This window comes from Equus quagga, chromosome 2 (assembly GCF_021613505.1).
Source record: "Equus quagga isolate Etosha38 chromosome 2, UCLA_HA_Equagga_1.0, whole genome shotgun sequence".
NCBI lineage: Eukaryota > Metazoa > Chordata > Mammalia > Perissodactyla > Equidae > Equus > Equus quagga.
This window is the reverse complement of record NC_060268.1, coordinates 27,412,205-27,439,683: the sequence shown is the minus strand read 5'-3', so window position 1 is coordinate 27,439,683 and position 27,479 is coordinate 27,412,205. Positions and strand designations below refer to the sequence as shown.

Below are 27,479 nucleotides of genomic sequence, written 5' to 3'. Positions count from 1 at the left end.
TCACAATTGTTATATTTTCCTGGACTCAGACTGATTACACTAACAGCTTTACCAGTTCTCCCACTTGTAGGTGGAAGTCGTGGGACTTCTTGGCCTCCGTTACCACCTAAGTCGATTCCGATACTAAATCTCACTTTATATCTATGTATATATGTATGTATGTATGTACTTTTCTAGATAGATGGATAGCTATAGAGACAGGTGGTGGTGTAATTCAGTCTGAGTCAAAAAGCTGGAGAATTGGGATGCTGATGGTGCAAGACTCAGTCTGAGCCCAACGGCCCGAGAACAACGACTGTCAATATTTGAAGGCAGGATAAGATGGATATCCCAGCTCAAGCAGAGAGATAATTCACCCTTTCTCTGTCTTTTTGTTCTGTTCAGGCCCTTATTGGATTGGATGATGCCCACTCACATTGGTGATGGTGATCTTCTTTACTCAGTCTGTTGATTCAAATACTAATCTATTCCAGAGACATCCTCACCGACACACCTAGAAATAATGTTTTATCAGCTCTCTGAGCACCTCTTAGCACAGTCAAGTTGATGCAGAAAGTTAGCAATCACAGTCTCTTAAATATTTTAACCAAAAACAGACATCTTTAATACCTTTATTAAAAAATGAATTTCTAACATTCATTATGCTATTTAACATTCCACTAATTTTGCCAATAGAAACCCAACATCTGATACTCCTTATTCTCTTAAACAAAGTTTCAGGTATTGATCAGATTGTGGATAGTTGAATTGAAGTATCCTCTGTCATGTCCTTCTGTTCCAGCGCTCGCTGATCACCCCTGAATTTGCTTTCTTGACTCAGATTATTGGCTCTCCTTAGAAATGAAGCTGAATTTAACTGTCACACATATACAACAGCTGATGGTCTGTGTTATCAATGTTTTAACATAAATTCCACATTCTAACACTTTGATACATTCATTCTTACTTGGTAAGTGATGTACGGTTACTATGAAAAATTTGTAGAAAATTGTTGCTGAAAATTCTAAAGATCTATAAGCCATGTAACTGTAATCTTCTCTAATTATTTCAGAGATTTTTGAGTTTAAGATTTAGGGGCACTTTGCTGTCAAGAAACATTAAAATATTGAAAAGCTAGTTTGATAACTTATGAAGAAAATTCCACTATTTTTAAATTTAATATCAAATACATAATATATTCAATACAAATTTCTAATATTTTTAGCACATTAACAAAGTTGTTAAGATAATTAGAACTTTGTACACAATACCTATGGGGTTTCTAAGACAAAGGAGCATTCTATTTAGGAAACAATGTTTTAAAACATAAATATAAAAGAAGATAGATTGTTAAAGTGTTTAAGATATTTTATATGTGTAGTTATGACTCCAAATTGCTTTTTGTGATATATTTCATGTAAGAGCATATTAAAATGGACCCTCCTAGTAAGTCAATATGAAGTTTATAAACAAGACAGTTGAAGGTTTCCATGATTCAACTTTCCACTAATTTCTTATGCACACAGTAGTTATATGCAATTTTGATGATGAAGGTTTTCCACCTTCTCTTAATGTGTTTTTAGAGGAATTAGAAATGTGCTTTTTCTTTTTGTGTGTATGAGAAGGATTGGCCCTGAATTTACAACTGCGATCAATCTTCCTCTTTTTACTTGAGGAAGATTGTTGCTGTGCCAACATCTGTGCCAATCTTCCTCTACTTTATGTGGGATGCTTCCACAGTGTGGCTTGATGAACAGTGCTAGGTCCACGCCCGGGATCCGAACCTGCGAACCACGGGCTTCCAGAGCGGAGTGTGGAACCCAACCACTACGAGACTGGATTGGCTTCAGAAATATGCTTTTACAAATAGTCTATAGGAGATTTCAGATTGTAAAAGAGTGGGGGTTGAGGAACCACTGATAAAATTATAAAAGCTATTATTTTTACCTAGCTTCTTTATCTTCTGCTATATCAAGGTATGAAATTCCCTTAATTTTAGTTTCCTTCTTTCTGTAAATCTTAATTTCTTCTTTGTGTTTCATCTCTGCCATTTTTCTTTTTTTCACTTTCTCTTTTTTATCTAAATATTATTTTTTAAACTCTTTTTTCTTAGAGCTCACCTTTGCTGGAGTTAATTTAGTTCATTAACTTGGTGTTTCTTGGACTTATTTACAGTCCTTTTAGCAGAACTGGCCTTCCTTTGGGGTATCTTTTTGGTGGGTGTGGTGGGGCTAGTGGGTGAAGGAGGGGCTTCAGTCTTTGCACAAAGGGGCAGCAGGAAGACTTCTATGCTGTATGTTCAACTTTCTTGGTTGTTTTCTTTTAGGTTTGTCTCTTAAGTGATATGTAGCAAAACATTTTATTTTATTTGACTCAAACAATCTCTTTTTATATATGTTTTGATTACTAATATATTTGGACTTATTTCTAATATTTTGGGGGTTTTCCCCATATATTCTTGTTTTCTTTCTTTTCTTTTCTAGTGTATCTTCTGTTACATTGCTAAAGTTTTCTTTTTTCTCCCTGCGGATTCATAAAATGTAAAATGTATTTCCATTCTTATGACAAATATCCTTAAATTTCATATATACCTAACCATATATTTTTCTATGCCCAATGTTATTCGCTAACATTTCCCTTTGTGTATAGCACTCTTTCTTCTTCTTGTGCTCTTTCTCTTGCTGATTCACTATCTTTAGAATCACCTCAGTGGCTGGTTGGAGCCGACTACACACCACTTACATATCAGGACAATAATTTCAGAGACAGTTTATCCAATGAGCTGAGAAATTACAGTTCCAATGCACATCAAGAAAAATAATGAAAAAGAAAACCATCCAGTGTAATAATCAGAACATGAATTCACTGTGTTCTTCCTCAGAGCCTTTGTCCCTGATCTTCCTCTGCCTGGAGTGACTTTCTCCTACTAGCCTCATGGCTTGTCCCCTTACTTCTTTCTAGTCTCTGCTCTTAGAGAAATATGCGCATGTGAATAAAGAAGAATGCTCAAAATGTTTATCGTAGTACTGTATTTTGTAGATAAAAAAATCAACATCTTAACTGTTCATCAATAGGGGAAGGGCTGTGTAAACAGTAGTATATCCATAATATGCAATATAGTGGAGCAGAGGGGTGTCCGTGTGTTAATATAATAGGACCTACTAAGTTTATTATCAAGTGTATAAAGCGAGTTACAGAAAAGTAGGCACAGATACTCGTGTATGCACCATATATAGAAAGGTATATGCATCATTTTGCATTAAATAGAAACTATAAATAAAATGCTGTACATTTTCTGTTGATTCAAACCTATAGTAAAATTCCTGGAAGCATAAATCCAAATTGATTAGATGAATAAAGAATTAGGTCGATAGTGATGAAAGGGTCAAAATTGGGAATGGTAACCAAAGGAGGTCTTAGTTTATATGTAATGTTTTATTGTGTTTAATAATTCATATATTGCTCCTTTTGTTAAAATTAATAAATAGTCATAAACCATCAGAAAAGTTTATTCATATTTTCCTCTATTCTTCTCACCAAAAAAGAAGGAAAGGAGAAAATGACACCTTCTTCATAAGATTTTGTCCGAACACCCCAAGTGTAAGTGTTTCTCCCTCCTTTGGGATCACACAGCTTTTAGTTTTCATGCCTCTTAGGGTCCTACTCTTTGACTCTATTATAGTTATGTTTATTTTTGTCTTCCCCATACTGTAAACTAGTATGTTATCCTCTTTTATATATTCTTAAGACATAGTAAATTTTCCCATTTACCCTAAAAGTTCAAAAATGTTTGTGGATTTATTTCAAACCAAGGTAAAGAAATCAAACTAATAGCACAAGGTGAGATTTATCAAATTATTTTGAGATATTAATTTCCATCAAATAACATTTTAAAAGTAGGGATTGGTTCATTTTTAATTCTCTGTTCAATCTAGGCAATTACTTTGTTTTCTGACCATCTGCCTTTCCTTTTTCAGGAAATGTGGAGTGAATGGGGCTGGGCTTGAGTGACTGCTGAGTTAGTTGATCTGAAGTGGTCTTTGTTGGTGGTTTCTGCCCACTAGGGGGCACTCTAGGATTTATAAGAAACAAAGACTTTTCTGATGGTCCCAGAAAGTTGAATAGTTGAGAGGAAACCAGAGATCACGTGAGCCAGTCAAATTACAGGTCGCAAAGGTGAGGAGAGAAGGAGCAGTATTTGTGTAAAGTTCATTTCAGGTTTTCAGTTCTGCCATTCTATCCAAAACTCAGAAACCTATAGCCCATACCTTGTGAGGATGATTCTCTGAGCAGGGGTACAGGGATAGGAATATAACTGGGCATTGAGAGAATGAAAGCTCAACAGAAAACATCTTCATTACCTGTTTTCCTTTTTTTTCTTTTATAACTAAAATTCCCAAAAATCCATGGACCCAGAAATGATTCCAGTACCACTGATATCCTCCCTTTTCATATATTCTCCTGAGAGTAGAAGGAATATGGAAAACAAGGAGAGAAGAAGAGAAGATGAAAAAGTAAGAAACATAAAGAGAAGGAGGAAAGAGAAAGGACAATATTTGATTTGACCAGCAATGTGTGGGCTTATCAGAATCAGCTGTGTAGTTCTGGACAGGAGAAGAGGAGAGGTGGATATTAAGTCAGAATGGATATTATACACATACGTTTATTTTTTTAACCCACTGGACTCTTACTGAGCTAATTTTCTATGCAGATGGTGATCATATGTCTTGGCTTTCCAGAACTCTCCTCATTTTGAGAAAATGTATTTACTTCTTCAGTATACCATGTGTGCTACCAGAGAGTTTTCCTTTATTAGAATTTTCATATAACTGAATTCTTAAATTCTCTGTCATTTGGGAAATATGGTCACTCTTCCTATGATTCTTCAAGGCTCTACTTAACCCAGTTGAGGCACTGATTCTTTTCGGAAGTATGATCCCCTCTTTCACACACAGACTTCTCTTACATGAAGTATTTTAAGAAAAAAGCACTTTATAACTTCATCTACTGGAAATATTCTCCCTGCCTCCCTGGACTGCTCATGCAGAAGGAGAGATCACTGTGCAGTCTCACCAGGATACTGTGGATGGAGTTCTCTAAGTGAATGACAGAGCTCAGATGCGATTGGTACTCAGTGATTCTGGTGGAATATATTGACTGTAAGAATAAAATTTACCTGGACCCAAGACTACAGTCTCCAGAGTAAGGCGAAGGCATCCAGCAACGGGGTAAGGGGTCATGAAGAAACAACGAGGAGCTTTGCTGGGGCTTCTGTGGGTCCAGGTTTGCTGTGAGTTGACGGCAGCCCAGAGAGGGGTCTGGGGAGTGTTCCACAGTGGACAGTGGGAGGGACAGGGGAGAGAGCTGACACAAAGCTCCTAGATGTTCCTACATACTCATGAATGTTTCTTGGGATATTTTAAACTTTCATAAACTGTATCAATGATTCCCCAGTGACATCATTTGGGTTTATTTTTTTCTCTTTCCAAGCAGGGGTGCAAGGCATGAAAGTGGAGCAGAATCCTTCGGCCCTGAGCCTCCAGGAGGGAACCAGCTCTACTCTGAGGTGCAGCTTTTCTGCTTCCATGAAGAATGTGCAGTGGTTTAGACGAAATCCTGTGGGCAGACTCATCAATCTATTTTTCATAGCTTTAGGGACAAAGCAGAATGGAAGGTTAAACTCCACACTGAATTCTAAGGACCTTTATAGTACCCTGCACATCACAGCCTCCCGACTGGAAGACTCGGCCACCTACCTCTGTGCAGTGGAGGCACAGTGCTCCCAGGTGATCTGTAGCCTGTACCCAAACCACAGCTGGGCCTGCAACCTCACCCCTTCCATGGGGCAGCCATGTTGCCCCCACAGTAGCCATTGTACAACTGTTTTCAGATTCATGTTCTAGCACTTTTTTTCCTTCCTAAATTTATATCCTTCAAGACACTGTCATTTCACTTGGTTTTTGTACCGCTTTTTTCCACAGAAATCTCTTTCAGGAAAAAAAGCTGTAATACGGAACCATTGGAGCAACTGATGAAAATGCCAATATCCAATGCTCTGTTAAAACAGATCTCCTGGCAGTTAGCATATAAATTGCATGTAAATTACTCTGATGGAAAAGGCTGAAAAAATATACAGTGGTCAACAAACAGAAAAGAGATGACTCAGTTTTTCAGTTTACTGCCAATGGTTCTACTTTCAAGGAACAGGGAAGAGTGCATGTGAAGTTTTTTTTTTTAAAGATTTTATTTTTCCTTTTTCTCCCCAAAGCCCCCCGGTACATAGTTGTATATTCTTCGTTGTGGGTCCTTCTAGTTGTGGCATGTGGGACGCTGCCTCAGCGTGGTTTGATGAGCAGTGCCATGTCCGCGCCCAGGATTCGAACCAAGGAAACACTGGGCCGCCTGCAGCGGAGCGCGCGAACTTAACCACTCGGCCACGGGGCCAGCCCCTGTATAATTTTTTTTTAAAGATCATTTTTATAATGTTTTTTTTTTGTGTGTGTAAGATTAGCCCTGAGCTAACATCCACTACCAATTCTCCTGTTTTTGCTGAGGAAGACTGGCCCTGAGCTAACACTGGTGCCCATCTTCCTCTGCTTTATATGTGGGATGCCTACCACAGCGTGGCTTGCCAAGCAGTGCCATGTCCGTACCTGGGATCAGAACCAGTGAACCCAGGGCTGCTGAAGTGGAACGTGCATGCTTAACTGCTGCGCCACCGGGCTGGCCCCTGCATGTGAAGTGTTTTTAATGTTTATTTGTTGTTGGTAGTGCCATGGAGTCGATTCTGACTCCTAGCAACCCTGTGTCCAGCAGAGTGGAGCCCTGCTGGGTCTTTTTGCACAATCCTCTCACCTTCTGGCTCTGGATCAGACAATGCTCTGCTGCTATTCACAGGGCTTTCATGGCCAATTTTTTCACAAGTGGGTGGCCAGATCCTTCTTCCTAGTTTGTCTTAGTCTGGAAGTTCTGCTGAAACCTGTCCAGCATGGGTGATCCTGCTGGTATTTGAAATAGCAGTGGCATAGCTTTCTGCACCACAGCAACATGGAGTTACAACGGTATAACAACTGACAGATGGGTGGTATTGTTCCCTGACCAAAAACGGACTTGGACCATGGTGATGAGAGTGCCAAATCCTAACCTCTAGACCACCATGGCTGGCCTTCCTGTTTGTAATCAGCTTTTATTCCACTCCTGGAAATAATAAATATAATGAAAGTAATTGTAGGAGTGTCAGTCACTTTATATAGCTTATTACATATGCTATCTATTTGAATAGTGACTATACCCTGTAAACAAGTACTTTTCCCCCGTTTTATGAATCACTTAAAGCAAGGATTGTTGAGCATAAGTGACTGGCTTGAGCTCACATTATCATTAAATTAGTGAAGCTGGAGTGACATGAGAGCTTATACTCTAAGCTACCGATCTAGAAAACTCTTCAGAATCACAGAATCCAAATGATTTCTATTGCTCTGTTTGTACAATGTGTTTAAATACATCACTGACAAAAATATCCATTTAGATCATTTCTCAATAGCAATTTAAATAAGGAAGAGCTAATAGAAATTTCCATTCTGTTTCATTAAAATGCATTGCTCTTCTTTGCATTTTGAATGAATCTATTACCCATGATTTTCATATATTATTGATGGTCTGGGAAAGGGAGTAGAAAGCTTTCAGGACTATCTCAAAAGGTACCCTTGTATGTTGTAGCCACAGACTAAGACTTCTGACAATCAAGACCAAAATTTAAACCTGCATGTGGAACAATTATAACACAGATTGAATTCCAACCTGCACTGTCTTTTATGTTAATGAAAGGGCATTGATAGGAAGGAGTGGGACAGTGAAAATTAAGATAAAGACAAATGAGCAGAGTCCTATGAAGCTGGGAGCAGAGCCAGCTTCCTGGGAAAGTGATGTGTACAGTTGGAGAAGGAACCCTGACCTTAGTTTAATGCTCTGCTGTTGTTGCCTTGAAATTCTTAATAATTTTATCTTTGTACTTGTCTTTTGTAAGTAAAGTCCTGTAAGAGGACAGAATATGTGCTTGAGCAGAGGAGACACATGGGGCAGCAGGGCACAGGACAGGAGCACATGCAATCTCAGGTTCATGGTCACAGCAGGCAGTGTGTGAGCTGAACAGTGGCAAGACCACTTGTTGCATCTGTGCGTGCTTGGGGTTACCTGGGTCTCTGATATGCAGCAAAAGGGTGCAGTAAACTTTGTCAGTAAATATTACACAATGAAAGTGCATACATGGGCACATGGACATTGCAATCAAACATACTGGGGAGTTATTAGAATTCTTCAAAGAGTTTAGAAACTCTGGTTTTAAAAATTGCTGCAAGATTGCAAAGCAAATATCTGCTGGCTTAGAAATAGAAATTAAATGTAAAGTTGGTAGCTTCTATGGAAAGAACTAATTATTAACATGTAATATCATTGAAAAATAATTTTCCTTATAATTGAATATGCAGTGATAGATTGCATAGACAAGTATTTTGAATTATATACGAATCATGAAGCTATTTTCAGTTTCTTATACGACCTCCACAAGTTACAGAGTGTCAGAGGAAACATTAAAATGTTGTTGTATAAATACACATTTAAAATTAAATTTACCAACTATGAGTTACTACTACAAACCTGTTAGGGTGGCCAAAATCTGGAACAAAGATAACACCAAATGCCGCTGAGCATGTGGAACAACAGGAAGTCTCATTCTTTACTCGTGGGAACACAAAATGGTACTGTCACTTTGGAAGTCAGTCTGACAGATTCCTACATGTAAACATACTCTTACTGTATGATCCAGCAATCGTGCTCTTGGTATTTACCTACAGGAGTTGCAAACTTATGTCCACACAAAACCCTGTATGTGGATGTTTATAGCAGTTTTATTCAGAATTGCCAAAATTTGGAAGCAACCAACATGTCCTTCAATAGGTGAATGGATAAGTAAAGGGTGGTAGAGCCAAACAATGAGATATTATTCAGCACTAAATAGACATGAGCTATCAAGCCGTGAAAAGACATGGAGGAAACTTAAGTGCATCGTATTAAGTGAAAGAAGCCAACCTGAAAAGACTACACAGTGTATGATTTCAATTATATGACTTTCTGGGAAGGGCAAACCTATGGAGAAAGTAAAAAGACCAGGGGTTGAGGGGAGTGGGAAGGATGGATAGACTGAACACAGAGGATTTGGGGGGCAGGATTTTGAGGACAGTGAAACTACTCTGTATGATACCATGATGATGAGTACGTGTCATTATATATTGTGTAAACCCATAGGATGTAGAACACCAAGAGTGAATCATAACGTAAACTATGGACTTTGGGTGATTATGATGTGTCAATGTAGGTTCATTCATTGTCGGAAATGTACCACTTTTATGCGGAAGTGATAATGAGAGAGGTTATGCATGTTTAGGGACAGGAGGTATATTGGAAATCTCTGTACCTTCTTAATTTTGCTGTGAACCTAAAACGGGTGAAAAAAAAGTCTCTAAAAAATTAAATTCAGACTTACATGAAACTAATTTGTTTGAAGAGTTAAAGTATCTTAGAAAAATGGTTCCACTAGAAATGTTACCTTGGGGCCAGCCCCGTGGCTGAGTGGTTAATTTCGTGTGCTACATTTTGGTGGCCCACTGTTCACCGGTTGGGATCCTGGGTACGGACCTACACATCACTCATCAGGCCATGCTGTGGCAGCATCTCACACAGAAGAACTAGAATGACTTACAGCTAGGATATAAAAACTATGTACTGGGACTTCGGGGAGAAAAAAGAAAGGAGGAAGATTGGCAACAGATGTTAGCTCAGGGCCAATCTTAGAAAACAAACAAACTACCTAATGGCACCTTTTCCTTGCTTTTTGAATATGGGATCCCAAATTTTCATTTTGCACTGGATCTCACAAATTGTGTAGCCAGCCCTGGATGAGAATCTTGAACCCAAAGCTAACTTGCAAGGAGGAAACCAGGAGCCAGAAAGCAATCAGACTGTTTGACAAAATACTTCTTGTTTTACACATTAGGAAGCTCATTCACCTCCCTCGGGTTCTACAAGTTGCTGAGTTTTTTGTCTTACAGGAAAGATATGATATATTAAAGATATAAATAGAAAAAATAAGTCTCCAGAAAAGAGTATCCTGTTTACCAGTGACTCAGCTACAGAGTCCACTCCCATTGCACTGCCTGTGGTATTTTCACACTCAGTGAGTAAAATCCCATTTTATTCCATTTTACTGTGGATTTAAGCTCTCCTTAACCCATCATTGATCTTATAGGATAAATGAAAACCTGATAAGAAATCGTGCTGAGAACTCCGTCTCTGCTTCTGAAGAAGCCCCAGGGTTGGTTAGGGGCAACCTCAGACCCTTAGATTGCACGTGTATGTGAAAATTGTCCTGGACTTCTATAGTACAGGAATTTCTCCCTACTCTTACACCACTCCACATTGCACACAACCAGTCCTCAATAAATATTTGCTTTTTTAGAAGTATAAAAGAATTTTAGAGCTAGAAGTGCCCTTAGAAATCCTTTAGTCCAACTTCATTTTACAAAGACAGAAACTATATACAAGACAACAGTCTGAAACAAATAGGTAGAAAGTGAGCTGGATTTCGTGACTTCCTCTTTAGCATTTTTTCCTCTGCTTCCTTCCTGCAGGACCATATTGTTGAGTTAAGGGAAACTGTCTAAAGCAAGCCTAGCCGTTTGATCTCTGCAATTTTAGGTCTGGGAAAGCCATTGTCCGTTTAGTTTGAGCACAGAAATGCAGAATTTGAGTTTGTGTAAACTTTTGGCACTTCAGGCAGGAAAGGAGGCTCAGGCAGAGCCGGCTATTCTACCAACAAGTCAGGCCATTGCTCACTGGCTTCTGCAGGAGTACGCCAAAGCTGATGGTGCCATCTCAACACCCAGAACAATTTCTAAGCACTGTCCTAAAAATTCATCATCCCAGGTAGGATGATGTCCCTTGGAGGCAGGATACGAGCACAATGAGCATAAGTCACACATTGTCAGCAAAAAGGATAACTGGAATCAAAAGGCTCATGCATCTGGAAGTCCACGAAGATACTAGATAAAGGTTTCTAGGTCATCCCTCTGACAATAAGTCAAGCAATATCCCATGAAATAATCCCAGAGTTGGGAATTTTGTCCAGATGATGTCTATACCTGGGCTATAGTTAATATACGGAACACTGCTCTTCATATGAATTGTCACATTCAGACCTTTACATTCAGTTCTGGATGCCATACCTCAAAAGGGCAAATATTGATGTAAAATATGTCTCCAAAAAGAGGGAAATTTGCACACAAAGAAGAGTTTGCGAATTCTTAGCCTATGAGGAATAACTGAGAGAATGGAAAATCCTCAGAATTGAGGTTTCGCATATGCAAAAACACACATTTTATATATGCATATGTATTTATATATTGAGTTGATATCCTTCACCACAGCTGTCACTACATCTTTAAGGTTTGAGATGTGGAAGAGAGATTAAATTTATTCTCTGTAATTTCAGAGGACCAGTGAGTACAAAGCACCAGAAAGGGGCTTTCAATTCTGGAAATGAAGTAGTCTTAGTTTGTCAGGGACCATCTCTCACGATCAGTTCTTTAGAGTCACTCACTATTTGTACTATCTGCCTAGTAGACACAGGAAATATTTAGGCTTCCCTAGATTTATTCTCACAGAGGTAATCAGAAGATTCCAAGAAATTAAAATGAATGAGAAAGGGTTTTTGACAGAGAGAGATAATTCTGGAAATTTACAGGACTGGAGGACATTATCATAGTCTTGGGGAAAGAACGTTGTAGCAGACTTTGGGAGAAAAATGGTACAGTATGGAATCTGAGCCGGCAATGGCCAAAGTGGCAGGAATTCATGCCAGGAGAGTTGGCTTATATGTTAGAGAAAATTCCACATAAGGATATGAGTTGGTCATTGCATCTAGGATAGGCCATCTATTTTTTAAAAACTGCTATCCTTTTCTTTATTTTCCCCAGCTTTTTTGAGATATAATTGACATATAACATTGTGTAAGTTTAAGGTGTATGATATAATAATCTGATACATGTATATATTACAAAATGATTACAATGAATGGTTAATTAACATATCCTTCACCTCACATTATTACCATTTGTTGTTGTTGTTGTGGTGAGAACATTTAAGATTTACTCTCTTGGCAACTTTCAAATATAAAATACTGTATTGTCAGTTATAGTCACTATGATAGAGTATGGAATCTGAGCCAGCAGTGGCCAGGGAAGCAGGAATGCATGACAGGAGAGTTGGCTGATACTTTAGAAGGAATTCCACTAAGAATATGAGTCAGTAACTGCATTTTAGGGTATACCATCCATCCTGGTGTGAGAAAATGAAATCACCTCAGAATGAACTTACATGTGGTTACATTTTCTGAATCTGAGGGCTGATGTTTACTCAGAGTTTCAACTCTTACGTTGAATACTTTGCAGAATGTAAGACATATAGCGTTGGAATAGATTTCTTAAAGTGTGTGAGATTTCTCATTGCAAATAAACCCAGTCTATGGGTCAAAATGTTTCCTATAGTTGAAATATTAATAATTCGTGGAAGTTATCCCCCTGCTCCCATATACTTGAGATTTGATCCTTTATCTCTTATCATAATTGTCTTTACTGAAGGAAGTACACACGTTTTGACTGTTTGTGCGCCAATTCTCTGAGAATAGCAAAGTCATGGGCAAGATCAGCTTAGAGGAGCAGAGTCTGAGGTAGTAGGCATTTGAAATATCAAATGATATTCTCTCCCTTATTCTGAACTTTGACTTACATATTCCTTTTGGAAAGAGTTTTTCTCCATAACAGATAAATGAGGATGGTAGATTTGGCTGAAAAGGAACATTTAATATTTTCTTTGTTTAAGAGAGTAAATCATGGCACTTTCCTGATTTCAAACATGTAATCCCAGTCCATTGTTAAATAAACACCAGGAATATCTACCTCTTTCCGAGTTATTACAATTACTCAGTAATGTGCAGAGATATAAATCTTGATCTCTACGTTCTTACTGTGCATTCAGTCTCTGGTCTAAGACCTAATTTTTTGGCTTGTTGCTGCCCTTATGCATCTGAGTCATTCACAGACACAGTAAACAATGAACATTTAACCAGCGAGTTCAGTAGTTAGAGCTGTGACCACAAGATGGTAGTGCACCTCTGCTGATGCAGAATATGTGGAGAGTTCATTTTCATGGATTCTGAATGAATAGGCTTATGGAAGAAGCTGAGTCTTTTTCTTATTGGTTGGGAGACAATGTGTGGTCTATGACGTTAGAGAAAAGAAGGGACAATCTGATAAAAGAAGTGGCTCTGCTGGCTAGAGATTTCAAGTGTATAATTGATCCTAATTGGGAGGGAAAATGAAGACGCCCATTCAAGCTTTATTTACGTTCTTGTGGCTGCAGCTGGAAAGTGAGTTGAGGGATTTGGGGAAACAGAGTATATTAGAGGATATTCTTTAGAAGTCCAGGAAGGAGACTGACTTTATTCAGGCTTCCTCTAGTTAGCATAGAAAAGGAAAAAAAAAGTTCTGGAGTGTAATGACTTGGCAACTTTTCTGCTTTCTCTGACTTTTTCTCTCTGTATAGGGGTCAGCCAAGGAGAGAATGTGGACCAGCATCCTCCTTCCTTGAGCGTCCAGGAGGAAAAGAGTTGTGTTATCAACTGTACTTATTCAGACAGTTACTCAACCTACTTCTCTTGGTATAAGCAAGAACCTGGAAAAGGTCCCCAGCTCATTATAGACATTCTTTCAAATGTGGACAAAAAAGAAAACCCAAGACTCACTGTTTTATTGAATGAGAAGGCCAAATATCTTTCCCTGCACATCGCGGCCACCCAACCTGGAGACTCAGCTGTCTACTTCTGTGCAGTGGGCACACATTGCTTCCCAGGCACCTGCAGTCTGTACTCAAACCTGCGACCGGGGCAGCCCCCTTTTTGTTGACATAGACCTTCAGTTAGAGCATTTGTCATTTCATTTGTGTGCAAGTGGAAACTAATGTATTAGACATTAGTAGCATATAATATGAAGGTTGGGTTCAAGATGACCCAGGAAGGGTTAGAACATTTTGTTGGATGACTGTTGCTTAATGGATTCTTGAAGGGAGTTAGTGATGTTTTATTTTGAAATTCAGACCTTGAAGATGACTTTTTATTTGCTTCAGACTCTTCTCATATAAATAAATCCTTAGTAGCAATATCACATTCCTATTATGGATGAACTTTTAACTCTTTCTTTTGAAATTTGCATGTATTATTTTTTGCTGATTGTAAAACATTACATGCGAGATATATAAAATATATAAAATGTAAGAGTGTGAAATTGAAGATTTGCACCCAGGTAATTAATTGGTAATATTTGCTGTATTCTCTTCATAAATTCTAGTGTAATTAGGATTCTGATTTTAACCACTTAGTATCATATCTCGATTGAGCAGTCCCAATTTTATTGCCTTCTCCTGTAATGCCTGCTTTTTAATAGCTTTGTGAAAGATTTTCACAAGTCACAATTATATTTTTATTTTCTTCCTCTCTATATTTTTGTGGCAAAATTTGTGCTTTGACCATTTGCTAGTTGAGCAAATGTGATATGGGTTTTGTTTTAGAGCCCAGTGGTATACATGTTATTTGTGTGATTGAGGGAAATTAAAATAAGAAATAATTTATTCAAGAATGTGAGTTTAGGATTAGACTCACAAACCTATTCTTCTTTCCCAAAATTTTGTTAACATATGTCCACATTAACTCTCACACAGTTGAGAAGGGAGAGTTGTGTCTTTTAGTCATTGTTACATAGCACACACTTGCTAATAGGTTCTATACTCAAAATTTCAATTTAAATTTTAATTTAAGCTTTGTGATTCAATTAAATTTGTAAGTTGGCTTGTGAAGAACAGACTCCTGAAAGTGTATATTTGGTTACTGAAGAACATACTATTTCTTTCCAATTATCTATGTCTTTCTCCATAAATCTCCATTGATTTATGATAATTAAATTTATTGCTTAATGTTTAATTTTTATTGTTACCTTTATGATTGAAGTCTTGACCTCTGAGATACAGGGGAAAATTTTTAATATACATTTGTCATTCACCTTACTCAACTCTTAACTGCAGAAGTCATTTGAATTAATGTTTATTTTAGAGACAATTTTTCACAAATTTCTCTGCCTCATTTTCATGTTTTCACTGATTTAAACATTACTTTCACAAGTTTATTTAAAAAATTAATTCTTTCAGTGTTGTAGATAAATCAAGGGAAGGAAAAAATTTGCATAAAAATTAATTCCCTCATTGTCCCACTCGTGGTCAAGGGTAGGCTATTTTCAAGATCCCTCATAGTTTTCCTCAGGATGGATACAATTGGCAATTGGTATAGTGAAATGATACCTCTTGGCTCAGTTATGATAGTTATTTACCTGGTTTGTTCTTATAGGGAAAGTCATTAGGTTAAATTAGATTTTAAACATCTGAAGAAGAAAGGTCAGTATTGTAGCTCAACCCCTCCACCGGCTTTAGTTATTTTCTTCACTAAAACCAGTAGCTCCTGTCCAGTAGAAGCAAGCTGAGTCTTGATTGGTCCATTTCCTCAGAGATGATAATGGAGTGAGAGGGAAGCATGGCTTATATTTTTATCGGTTTATTCTTCTTACATCCAAGTTAGAAGAGAGAGGGTGCAATTACTGTTGGCTTAACTGTTTTATCAGACTTAGATGGAAGAAAAAAAATTCTCTAGCCAGAGTGTGCAGAGTCTGTTCATAGTTATCTCAACCTAGACACATTCAAGCTTTCAACCTTCACTGCAGTTTGTGTATTAGTTTCCTATGCCTCTGACAGTTTACCATGAGCTTGGTGGCTTAAAACAGCAGAAGTTTTTTCTCTCCTGGTTCTGGAGGCCGGAAGTTGAAATCATTTTCACTGGGCTGACATCGGGGTGTCAGCAGGGCCGCAGCTGCTCCAGAGGCTCTAGGGGAGAATCTCTTCCTTGCCTCTTCCAGCTCTGGTGGGTGCCGGCCTTGCTTGGCTTGTGGCTGCATCATTCCAATCTTCATCTTCATGGTCTCATTGGCTTCTCTTCTACTAACAAATCTCTCTCTGCTTCCCTCTTAAAAGAACTCATGTGATTGCATTTAGGTCCATATAATCCTGGATTATCTCCCCATCTCAAGATCTTAATCACATCTTCAAAGTTTTTTTCCATGTAACATTCACAGATTCTAGGGATTAGCACCTCATTTTTTTTAGGCATTATTTTACCTTTCACAGTTTGTATGGCTGGTGCTTTTCTTTTCCACATTGAGAAAATATGTGTATTAGGAAGAATCTAGTCATGAAAACAGAAACTACATCAATTACTTTGTTTTATTTTCCTACTGTTCAAAATTTCTATTTAAAAAAAGTTATACAGGAAAATAGACTAAATTTGTGTACACTTATATCTGTGAATTTTGAATTTTAATATATAGTATATATTCATGTAACCATCATAGAATCATGATGGAAAAGAGTTTCATTGCTCCCCAAAACTCGCTTGTGTTATCATTTTGTAATTATACCCACTCTCATCCCTAACTCCATGAATCCTGGATTTGTTCTATTTTTATCTTTTTAAGGATGTCACATGAATGGAACCACACAATAAAAGAACCTTTTGAGAAGGCTGCGTCTTTCTGAGTAGAAGCACATGCCGCTGAGCGCATGCATGGTCTCCATCTCTGCCACCACTCTTAGTTTTATCAATGCCTGATGTTTCGAACCTTTAAGTCATTTCATAAGAATAATTCATCACTTGAAGTGTTTGAATTCTTTTGGAGATTTGATTTACAGTTCTTCAAAGAAACACTACGGCAATCGAGAATGGAGAGGTTCAGGGGAGTGTTGGACCAACTCATACAATCAGGTTGAGACATGTTCTTTACAAAGTCTAGATACACCGAATCTATTCTAAATTTTTCTAACATTTTGAGACAAATTTTACTGATCAAAATTCACACTAGCTGTACTAACTGGGGTATGGATATTATTTGGCTTTTCTAGGAGTTATCGTTAAATAACATATCCAAAAAATCTTTAACTTGGTTGCACAAACGATGGGTTTGCTGAGCTGAATTATAGCATTATGGTGGTTATTACTTCAGGTAAAGCCAATACCTTGCCAGCTTATTTTATTAGTAAGAGAACAAAGTAGGGTAAATCAGAAATATATAACATTCTAGCATTAGTTGGAAAATACCACAGAAAGGATGAAAAACAAGAATGCAAAGGAGAGTGAACAATCAGTGGTTCCAAACATCTAGGAGAAGTCTCTTTTAACAGTATTGGATGGGGCTGTCTACTTATGCCATTATATGCTTGGTTCAAGGCTGTTGGGTCAGCACTCATCTTCTGTGGACTGTCTACTTTTGACCATTCTCTGGAGAACCAACTTCAGTTTACGATCTCTAATGTAAGTAACTATTCAAATCTTGTCACTTAAGGACGTGTGATGTACTTTATCTGCTGAATTGGTAATAAATACCACCTAATAAGTTCATTTCCACAAGCTCATTGGCAGTCTTTCTCTGGGATTTTTTCAGAGCACTGAGTCACCCAAGTTAAGGTCATACATAAAGCCTGATTAAACGAGAGGCTAGAAAATCAACCTGTGGCTGTTGATGAAAAGATAGAGTACCATGGGTTTATTTATCTAGTTCAGTTAATGAAAGATTGGAATATGTATGATTTGGAACATTCTGCATTACATGGGCCTATCAGTGACCAGTTCATACTGAGAAAACACATGACTTTGTAAGGGGAAGAATGCAGGGCTGTGAGAGCTAAGGCTAACAGTGCATTAGGCCAAAGGAGTTCAAGGGTGTCTTGTACAGTAACTAATTTCAGCTTCAATATTCCATTTGTTCTTTCTACTTTTTCAGAAGATAGAGGAGTGATAAGAAAAATAAAGTTTCTGAGTGAGAGCAAAACTTTACATAACTTTCCCAGAGAAATTAACTCCGCTAAATAGCGATAAATAGAAATGGAACAGGTAATAAACACAACATCTAGTTGATTTTGAGCTCTTGTGAGTGCTGTTATTTTCTCACAGGAGAGTGCTTCAACTCGTGTAGAAAATAAAATTCTATTACCAGTACATACATGAGGGAATGCAATTATGTAAGATCCTTTTGGAGATACTCAAATGTTTTCTTAGGACAATATTTCATTTCATAGCCCACCTTTATAGTTTTATGGAATTTTTGTTGATTCCAAGAAAGGCATGAACTGGCCCCATTCTCTGCTATACTAGGAAAGTTTCCCCACCAGCGTTCGTTTATACTGCAGCCAACATACGCCTGCCATGATGCATCATCTCTGAGGATTTTAGCAAATGTTCATAGGAGACCATTTGGCTCCACTAGACAACTTTCCTGGCTTTGACATATCATGTCCTCATGAATGAAACAAATCAATCATTTCTAGTGACTCTTTACAAAATTGAGGGCTAAATTTTTGCTGTATCTAAGATGGAATGATTGAACTTTTCCATTGATTTGTCTTCATGTTCTCAAAGAGGTGCTTGCATTAGGACTTTATTCAGAAAGTCATGCTTAGCATGATGATCTGCTCAAGCATTTTTCCCATTTCTAAAGTGTCTTTTATACTGTTAGACTTTGTTTTTATGACAAAAATTTCTTCGCATACCATGAAGACATCAAATAATTCATGTATTTTGTGTACATTTTTAATAGGAATAGATGAGATACCTGAGAGGGTTAAGAAAAGGTTAGATGGTTAAGAATCCTCGGTGTCTCCACAGTATTTGGAAACTGTGAACTACGTTAAAAACATATTGATTGACACTGAATATAATATTTTGTAAATGGATGCGCCCAAGAGCAATCCACAGGTTCAGTCACTTGAAGTAATTTTACTTCTGCTAAGGGATAGGCTTTTATAAAGGAGTCTGGAGTAGTTATTCTATAGCCAGTCTGGTATCGAGTCTTTCAATTTTTGATATAAGATTATTAAAAAGCTTATTAATGCAGAAATTGGTATGAGAGTGTCCAAAAATCTGTTCTAGACATGGACACTTCTTGAAAGACAGAAGTATAATCAGGAGAGTCCTTTGATTGTGAAATGTATTGGATTGAATAATATGAGAAGAAATGAATAATCTTTCGTGTTTACTCAGCCAACTGGTAGAAAAATGTTATGTTTTGAGAGTTATAGTCTATAACTTAGAGAGCAGAACAGTTTGTACAGGATTTAGTACCATCAGATTTAATGGAAATTCCACCGTAATATGTGAAGATACTTCAACCAGTTTAGCTGAGGCTGCCATTCCTTTGAAAAGGATGATAAGCTTTGGCTACTGTATTAATAAACAGGCAGTGATAGGCAATGGATCTTTGTTGTTCGCCATGTCATTGAGTACTATCAGTAGGCAAGGCCTTAGTTTTAATATATATACAAAGAGAAAGTTTTATTACAATCAATGATCCTATGATCAGCTGTCCTATGGAGGTGCATGGTATCACCTAGGGTATATTCACTTCAGAGCTGGGCATCCAAAATATAGACACTTACTGTGGTTTATTTAGGGTCTCAAGTGAGGTAATGGGAAAAATATAAATTAGGTTGGATAACCTAATGGCCAGACTCATGTGTCTGTCCTGGCCTTTAGGAATAGTGCTGGGCTGTCAAAATTAAATAGAAAAGAAAAGGGGACCTTTTGCGACAGGACTCAGTGCCTGAGGGACTTCAGTCTAAACTCTTCAGCACAGAGTGACTAGAATTTCTGCTTTTGGCCCAAGACAGGCAACTGAACAGACATTGACAGTGAGCAGAAATATTGCTATAACAATAAGTAGATTGAAAGAGCTACAGTGATTAGTCCAAACAGTTTTGTGTTCTTATCATAAAGTGACTCATTTCTACGTTAGGTGAAACAACAGCATACATAGGTGTGAGCATATATGATTTTTACATCTAATGTTTCCATAATCCATTATACATAATATTTTAAAATAAATACCACTGACCCAGTTCCATCACTGTTACAATGACTGAACGTCACAGTTGATTGAATCTTCAAGATAAAATTTTACACGTTTATTTTCATACATAATTGTTTTCTAAATAAGAGTTATTACTTCGAATGGAAGTTTGGGTTGAGGAAGACTCCCAGCCAGTGCATAGAGAAGTTTGCTGTGATCCACACCAACTGGTTACACCAGGAAACCCCTGTTTCCTGTTCTGAGGCAGCAGCAGCACAAACCCAGTAATTCTTCCCTAGCCCTGGCAGGCTCACCTCACAGAGCAGGACTCTGAAGTTGAAGAACAAGATATTTTCCTTCTAGTGAAAGACCTCAAACATGTTGCTCTCCAGCCTTCTGAAGATGGTCGTGGCTTCAATGTGGCTAGGTAAGGATGGCCAGAGCGGGAATGTGCATACTCTATGTCCTAAGGACCGAGGGTACAGGCAATGTTCTTGTGGGTACCCTGGAAAGGAGGGGTAGCAGGGTATAAAATAGAATTTCTTTGTCCCACATCATTTGTTTCCAAAACTTCTGATTCTGTCATTTTTCCTTCAGGATCCAGCATTTGCCAGAAGGTAACTCAATCCCAACCAGCAATGTCAGTGCAGGAGATGGAGGCTGTGACCCTGAACTGCACCTATGACACCAGTTCTGGCACTTACAGTCTATTCTGGTACAAGCAGCCCAGCAGTGGAGCAATGATTTTCCTTATTCGTCAGGACTCTTACCAGCAAAATGCCACAGAAGGTCGCTATTCATTGAATTTCCAGAAGGCAAAAAAATCCATCAACCTTGTCATCTCAGCTCCACAGCTGGAGGACTCTGCAGTGTATTTCTGTGCACTGAGTGAGCCCACAGTGAGAGATGTGTTAGAGGGAGGTGTGCAGAAACCCCAGGGCTCTGCTTGATGCATGCACTTGCTGTAGGGACCAAGGTGAGAAATTGTCATCACAGACAGGAAGCGGCTAGGGCTGTGCCAGCACAGGCGTAGGGTTAGAGAGAAAACACTCGCTCTAAGAAAATACTTTTCTAGGTTCGTAGATTCTGTCCAGAGTTATCATTCATCAAAAATGTAGGTATCCCTGAATTGAAAGTAGACAAAGAGAATTTGACCAAGGGTTGAAAAAAAGGAACCACCACACAGAATCTTTGACATTTGGTGATTAGATTGAGCTAGAAGAATTGGCTAAGGAAGTTCGGAATCATATGACAGAAAAACCAGGAAAAATACCAGTGAATGTTGGCCTTTCAGATAAATCTGCTCAATAAATATTTATTGAGTGTGTATTAGGTAGGGGAGGAAAAATTCTCCTTTACCCTCTTTGGGTCCAGGGCTGGGCCTAAGAATTAAATTGACAAAGAAACAATAATTCTGCGAAGAACTGACAAGACAAGGCCAATGGTCATCCCAAGAGGGCCGGCAGTCCTCAGCTTCCATAAGAACTAGTTTAACAAGGTTTGTTTGCAGATTCTCTGGGGCCATCTCTGGGCTGATAGGAGTCTCTCTCTAACAAAAGGAGAATTTATTTCCTGCTGTTAGGCAGAAAAGAGGGAGCCTTTTCTGTGTTTACTGCTTCTTATTTGCCCTCATCTCAAAATAATTCTTATGTCTGAGAGGTATATTTTGGGGTGACGTATTCTGGTTTCCTTCAATTATGTTACAACCATTGTTTTCAATAAGGAAAACCAAGAAATCTCTCCGTATGTTTCCTCTTTTTGTATATCAAGCTGTTTTATACTGTTTAATGATTTAATTTAATTTAGATTTGTTTGCTGTGAGTCAATGGTACTCATATTTACTTTCTAAGGTGCCTAATATGTGACAAACTTTGTGCTAAGAGCTAAGTCCACCTTATTAACACCTCTAGCATGAAAGAGCTCGATTTCTATACTGGAAGTTTACCTTCCTCCCACTAGTCTTATCCATAAAATGATCAATAACTAGTGGGTCTTAGAGGGACAAGAGGGGAATCTCCCTGACAGAGACACAAACCTCTTTATTTGTACATGAATAAGGCATCCTTTTCTCCTAAAGTGAATAACCATTATTGTACTATATTAAATTCCTCTTTTCATTATAATATATTTCCACATGCTTTATTTTGTTCCATTGATTTATTTGGCTCATTCTATACCAACCTGAGACAGTCATTTAAAATCTTGTTACCTATGAGACTAAATCACTGATCACTATTACTGTTTCAGGGGTAATTTCAGGGGTAATTTTTACACATTTACTTTTCCTTATAAATGTTAAAAATTCTGTCTCCTTTTACTTATATTCAATATCCCTCCATTAAAAGAAACAGAGAAACAAAACAAAAACTATTTGAAAAGTTGGCATTGCATTTAATGACTGTATTAAGATTTGAAATATCCGTTCTATGTTTTTAATTCAGGAAAATACGTGTTTCTCTATTTGTACAGGACTTTTAATTTTTTCATTGTATTTTGAAATTTCTTACCTTTTCTTCAAATGAATTTCTCTCTCTCTATATTTCTACATATTCATCTCTATATACACTTTTTTTTTGAGGAAGATTAGCTTGAGCTAACATCTGCTGCCAGTCCTCCTCTTTTTGCAGAGGAAGGCTGGCCCTTAGCTCACATCCATGTCCATCTTCCTCTGCTTGCTATGTGGGATGCCTGCCACAGCATGGCTTGCCAAGTGGTGCCCTGTCTGCACCCGGGAACAGAACGGGCGAACCCCAGGCCTCCGAAGTGGAACTTGAGAACTTAACTGCTGTGCCACCAGGCCCGCCCTGTGTATACATTTTTAATTAAACTTTCTATTTATAGTATTCATTTTTGCTAGTGTTCCAAGTGCAAAGGAAGGATATTTAAAAAATCACCAAGGGGCCAGCGGTGGTGTAGTGGTTAAGTTTGTGTGCTCTGCTTCGGTGGCCTGGGGTTCAAAGGTTCCGATCCCAGGAGTGGACCTTGCAGCGCTCATCAAGACATGCTGTGACAGCACCCCACATATAATAGAGGAAGATTGGCACAGATGTTAGCTCAGCAACAACCTTCCTTAAGCAAAAAGAGGAAGATTGGGAACAGATGTTATCTCAGAGATGATCTTCCTCACCAAAATATCCCCCCAAAACAAAAAATCACCTTGATGATATAGCTAAGAGTTTCTAATTTTCAAAGTACAGACACTTGCAATGTATTCTTACCATAGAGACTATAGATTTTATTTTACAGAGCTAGCCTAACCTTGATCCAACACCTACAAAAGATGGCCCAATAAATGCAAATATTTAAATTAAGAAGTTAAAAAATAGAAAGCAGTGTATTAACAGAGTAAGGCAGCTTTATTTTTTAATAAAAGTTATTTATTCATTTATATATATCCATTTATTCAGAAAAAGTCTGTGAATGTGCACTGTGTGACAAACTTTCTGCCAAAAGCTCATTCTATTTATGGCCTTATTAACACCTTTAGCATGGAAGAACTCAATTTTTTTTATTGCAGTAACATTTGATTATAACATTATATAACTTTCAGATGTACATCACAATATATTTCGAATTCTGTGTAGATTACATCATTTTCACCACCCAAAAACTAATTATAGTCCATCACCACACATGTGAGCCTAATCACCCCTTTTGCCCTCCCCCTTTCCCCCTTCCCCTATGGTAACTACCAATCCAATCTCTGTTGCTATGTATTTATTTGTTGTTTTTCTCTTCTACTTATGAGTGAGAACATATGGTGTTTGACTTTCTCCCTCTGACTTATTTCACTTAGCACAATACCCTCAAGGTCCATCCATGTGGTCACAAATGGCCAGATTTCATCATTTTTTATGGCTGAGTAGTATTCCATTATGTATATATACCATATCTTCTTTAGCCATTTGTCCCTTGATGGGCACCTAGGTTGCTTTCAAGTCTTGGCTATTGTGAATAATGATGCAATGAACATAAGAATGCATGTACCTTTATGCATTTGTGTTTTCAAGTTGGAAGAACTTAATTTTTATAATATAGGTTTATCTGCCTCCTACCAGTCCTATCCATAAGATGATCAACAATTAGTGACTATAAGAGGAATACTGTGAAGGGGAGAAGTGTGGATTCTTTCTTTTCTCTGCTCTGATTTTTCACTTCACTCCTCCAAAAGCGTTTAATACCATCTTGTGACTATTTTGTACATCCCAGGCCCGCTACGTCAAATCAACGTTCCACAATCCAAAACCCTCATTCTCTCCTATTTCCTCCTTCCACCTCTAACCCCGTGTTCTCAGTGTCCTAAAGTCTGAATGGTAATGGCTGGTTTATAAGTTATCTTCTATAATCTCCTCTTATGTTTTCAATTGGAAAGCAGATGTGTACAGTAGAAATCATAAAGAGAAGTATCTTTTTAAAAACCTTTAAAATTATTTTTAATTTTGGTACACATAACATCAAATTTACCATTTTAACCATTTTTAAGGTGAAAGTTCAGTGGTATGAAGTACATTCACATTATTGTAAAATCATTACCACCGTCCATCTCCAGAACTCTTTAAATCTTGCAAAACTGAAACGCTGCACCCATTGAATAATAAGTCCCCATGACTCCTTTCCCCTGAGCCCCTGGCAACCACCATTCTCCTTTCTGTTTCTAGGATTTGACTGCTCCAGGTGTCTCGTATAAGTGGAATCGTACAGCATTTGTCTTTTTGTGACTGACATTTCATTTAGCATAATGTTTTCAAGGTTCATCCATGGTGTAACAAGTTGTCACAATACCTTTCCTTTTTAAAGTCGAATAATATTCCATTGTATATAATACCATATTTTGTTTATCCATTCATCTACTGATGGATACTTGAGTTGCTTTCACCTTTTGGCTATTGTGAATAATGCTTCTATGAACATGGGTGTACAAATATCTCAATATTTCAAGAATATATGCAAATTCCTTCAGTTTTGGGGGGGTCTATACACAGAAATGGAATTGCTGGATTACATGGCAATTCTATCTTTAATTTTTTGAGGAGTCTCCAAACTGTTTTCCAGAGTGTCTTCCATTTAACTTCTCACCAACAGTGCAAAAAGGTTTCAATTTCTCCACATCTTTGTCATCACTTGTTATTTTCCGTTATTTTGATAGTAGCCATCTTAATGGTTTGAAGTGGTACCACCTTTTGGTTTTTATTTGCATTTCCCTAATTATTAGTGAGGTTTAGCAACTTTCCATGTGCTTATTGGCCATTTGTGTGTCCTAGGAAGAATGGTTATTCAGGTCCTTTATCCATTTTCAAATTGAGTTGTTTGGTTTTCTGTTGTTGAGTTGTGAGAGTTCTTTCTATATTCTGGACATTAATCTCTTATCAGATATAAGATTTGCAAATATTTTCTCCCATTCTGTAGGTGGTCTTTTCATTCTTTTGATTGTATCCTTTGATGCACAGAAGTTTTAAATTTTGATATAGCCTAATTTATCTATTTTTTTTCTTTTGTAACCTCTGCTTTTGGAGTCATATCCACAAAAGTATTGTAAAGTATTGTGAAATACAATATCATGAAGATTTTCCTCCATGTTATCTTCTAAGAGTTTTTTGGTCTTGGCTTTATGTTTAGGTCTTTTATCTATTTTGAGTTGACTTTTGTATATAGTATGAAATAAGAGTCCAACTTCATTCTTTCGATGTAAATTTTGTTTTCCTGACACTATTTGATGAAAAGACTTTCCTTTCACCATTCAATGGGCTTGGAACACTGTTAAAATTAATCTGATCATTTATTTCTCAGCTCTCTATTCTATTCTATTGGTCTAGATATTTGTCTTCATGCCAACACCATGGTGTTTTGATTACTGTAGGTCTGTGAAAAGTTTTGAAAAGTTGTGAAATCAAAAAGTGTAAGACTCCAACTTTATTCTTCTTTTTCAAAATTTTTTTGGTGATTTGTGCTTCCTGGAGATGCCACAGGAATTTTTGGATGGATTTTTCTATTTCCGCAAAGAATACCTTTGGGATTTTGATAAGGATTGCATTGAATGTGCAGATCAATTTCGACAGTACTGACAATATTAAGTGTTCCAATCTATGAACACAGGATGTCTTTCCATTTCTTTGTGTTTCCTTTAATTACTTTCAGCAATGTTTTGTAGTTTTAGTGTTCAAGTCTTTAGCCCTGTTGGTTGAGTTTATTCCTAAATTTTATATTATTTTTGATATTACTGTAAATGGAATTGTTACTTCTTTTTTGGATTGTTTATTGTTAGTGTTTAGAAATGCAATTGAGTTTTGCATGTTGTTTTTGTATCCTGCAATTTTGCTGAATTCGTTTATCAGTACTAAGGAGAAGTATTTTTAAGGGTGGAATTTCAAGTGCTGTGACAGTTGAGTGTGGAACAGAATATTTGTCCCATGTACTCCAAGTACTCATATAGGCCCCCACTTCAAGCATACTTATGAGTATGAACTCCATAGTGCAATCATTTTATATCTTCAATACATCAGCTCTCTTCAAATTTAATTTAAAAGTGAGATGTGAAAATATTATGCCCTTCTAAAAATAAATATTCTAATATATGATGATGTGTTGAATAGGATGCAGAATTTGTAATTGAATACTAATTTTTAAGCAATGTTTAGCTATTAATTGAGAATATACTCTGGAAGGAAACCAGGTTCATTCTATTTTTCATATTATAGAGACACAGCAGCATTAAGTTTTACCTCAGTGCACAAATCTAGTAAATGAAAGATCCAACACTGAAACTCAGGTCATTTGGTTCCAGTTGATAGATTTTCACTAAAGGATGAAAACTAAAACTAAATAAATTCAGCTCATAACTCAAGAAGTTAGAAAATGAACAATAAATCAAGATGAAAGAAACCAGACTGAGGGGATTAAAGATAGAAGCAGGAGTTGATTGGTCAAAGGAAAACAATAAAATCAATGATGAAACCACAATCTGACATTTTGAAAAAAACTTTAACACTATCATAATCTAGAAAAAAAATGAGGAGGGACAATTGCATACATTCACAAAATTAACTACAACATAATTAATTTGAGTTTATTCCAGGAATGTAAAAATAATTTTAATGTTTAAAAGTCTATTAATGTAACTCTTCTTATTAACAAATCTTAAAAGACTTGAATATGTACCCAAGATTGGCTTGATGGATTTGACACGGCATGGTTGTCTAGATGTGAGATGACTCATTTTACCTGTTCAGTACCTGTGTATTTGTGTAAGCTTATCTGATTTTGGCAGCTTTTACAAATATTCAGGCTCTGTCTCCTAATTTGTTTGAAATTACAGATATAGTGTGTATTCATTTTCTTTTATTTCATTGTTGCATTTAGATTATTTCCATGAGGATAAGGGGAAAATGATGAGTTTATTCAACCATATTTATTTATTTATTTATTTATTTTAAGATTTTTATTTTTTAATTTTTTTCC

General features: G+C 37.2%; 3 gene segments (V, D, J or C); all 3 read left to right on the top strand.

Moving 5' to 3' along the window:
* The first annotated feature begins 5,217 nt into the window (after positions 1-5,217).
* LOC124235072 (T cell receptor alpha variable 22-like) lies at positions 5,218-10,968 on the top strand. The segment is given in 3 exon segments: positions 5,218-5,269; positions 5,473-5,765; positions 10,810-10,968. Coding segments are annotated over 3 exon segments (504 nt in total).
* A 2,439-nt stretch (positions 10,969-13,407) lies between these two features.
* LOC124235071 (T cell receptor alpha variable 13-1-like) lies at positions 13,408-13,994 on the top strand. The segment is given in 2 exon segments: positions 13,408-13,459; positions 13,636-13,994. Coding segments are annotated over 2 exon segments (411 nt in total).
* A 6,408-nt stretch (positions 13,995-20,402) lies between these two features.
* Positions 20,403-20,974, top strand: LOC124235070 (T cell receptor alpha variable 14/delta variable 4-like). The segment is given in 2 exon segments: positions 20,403-20,451; positions 20,622-20,974. Coding segments are annotated over 2 exon segments (402 nt in total).
* Positions 20,975-27,479: the final 6,505 nt, after the last annotated feature.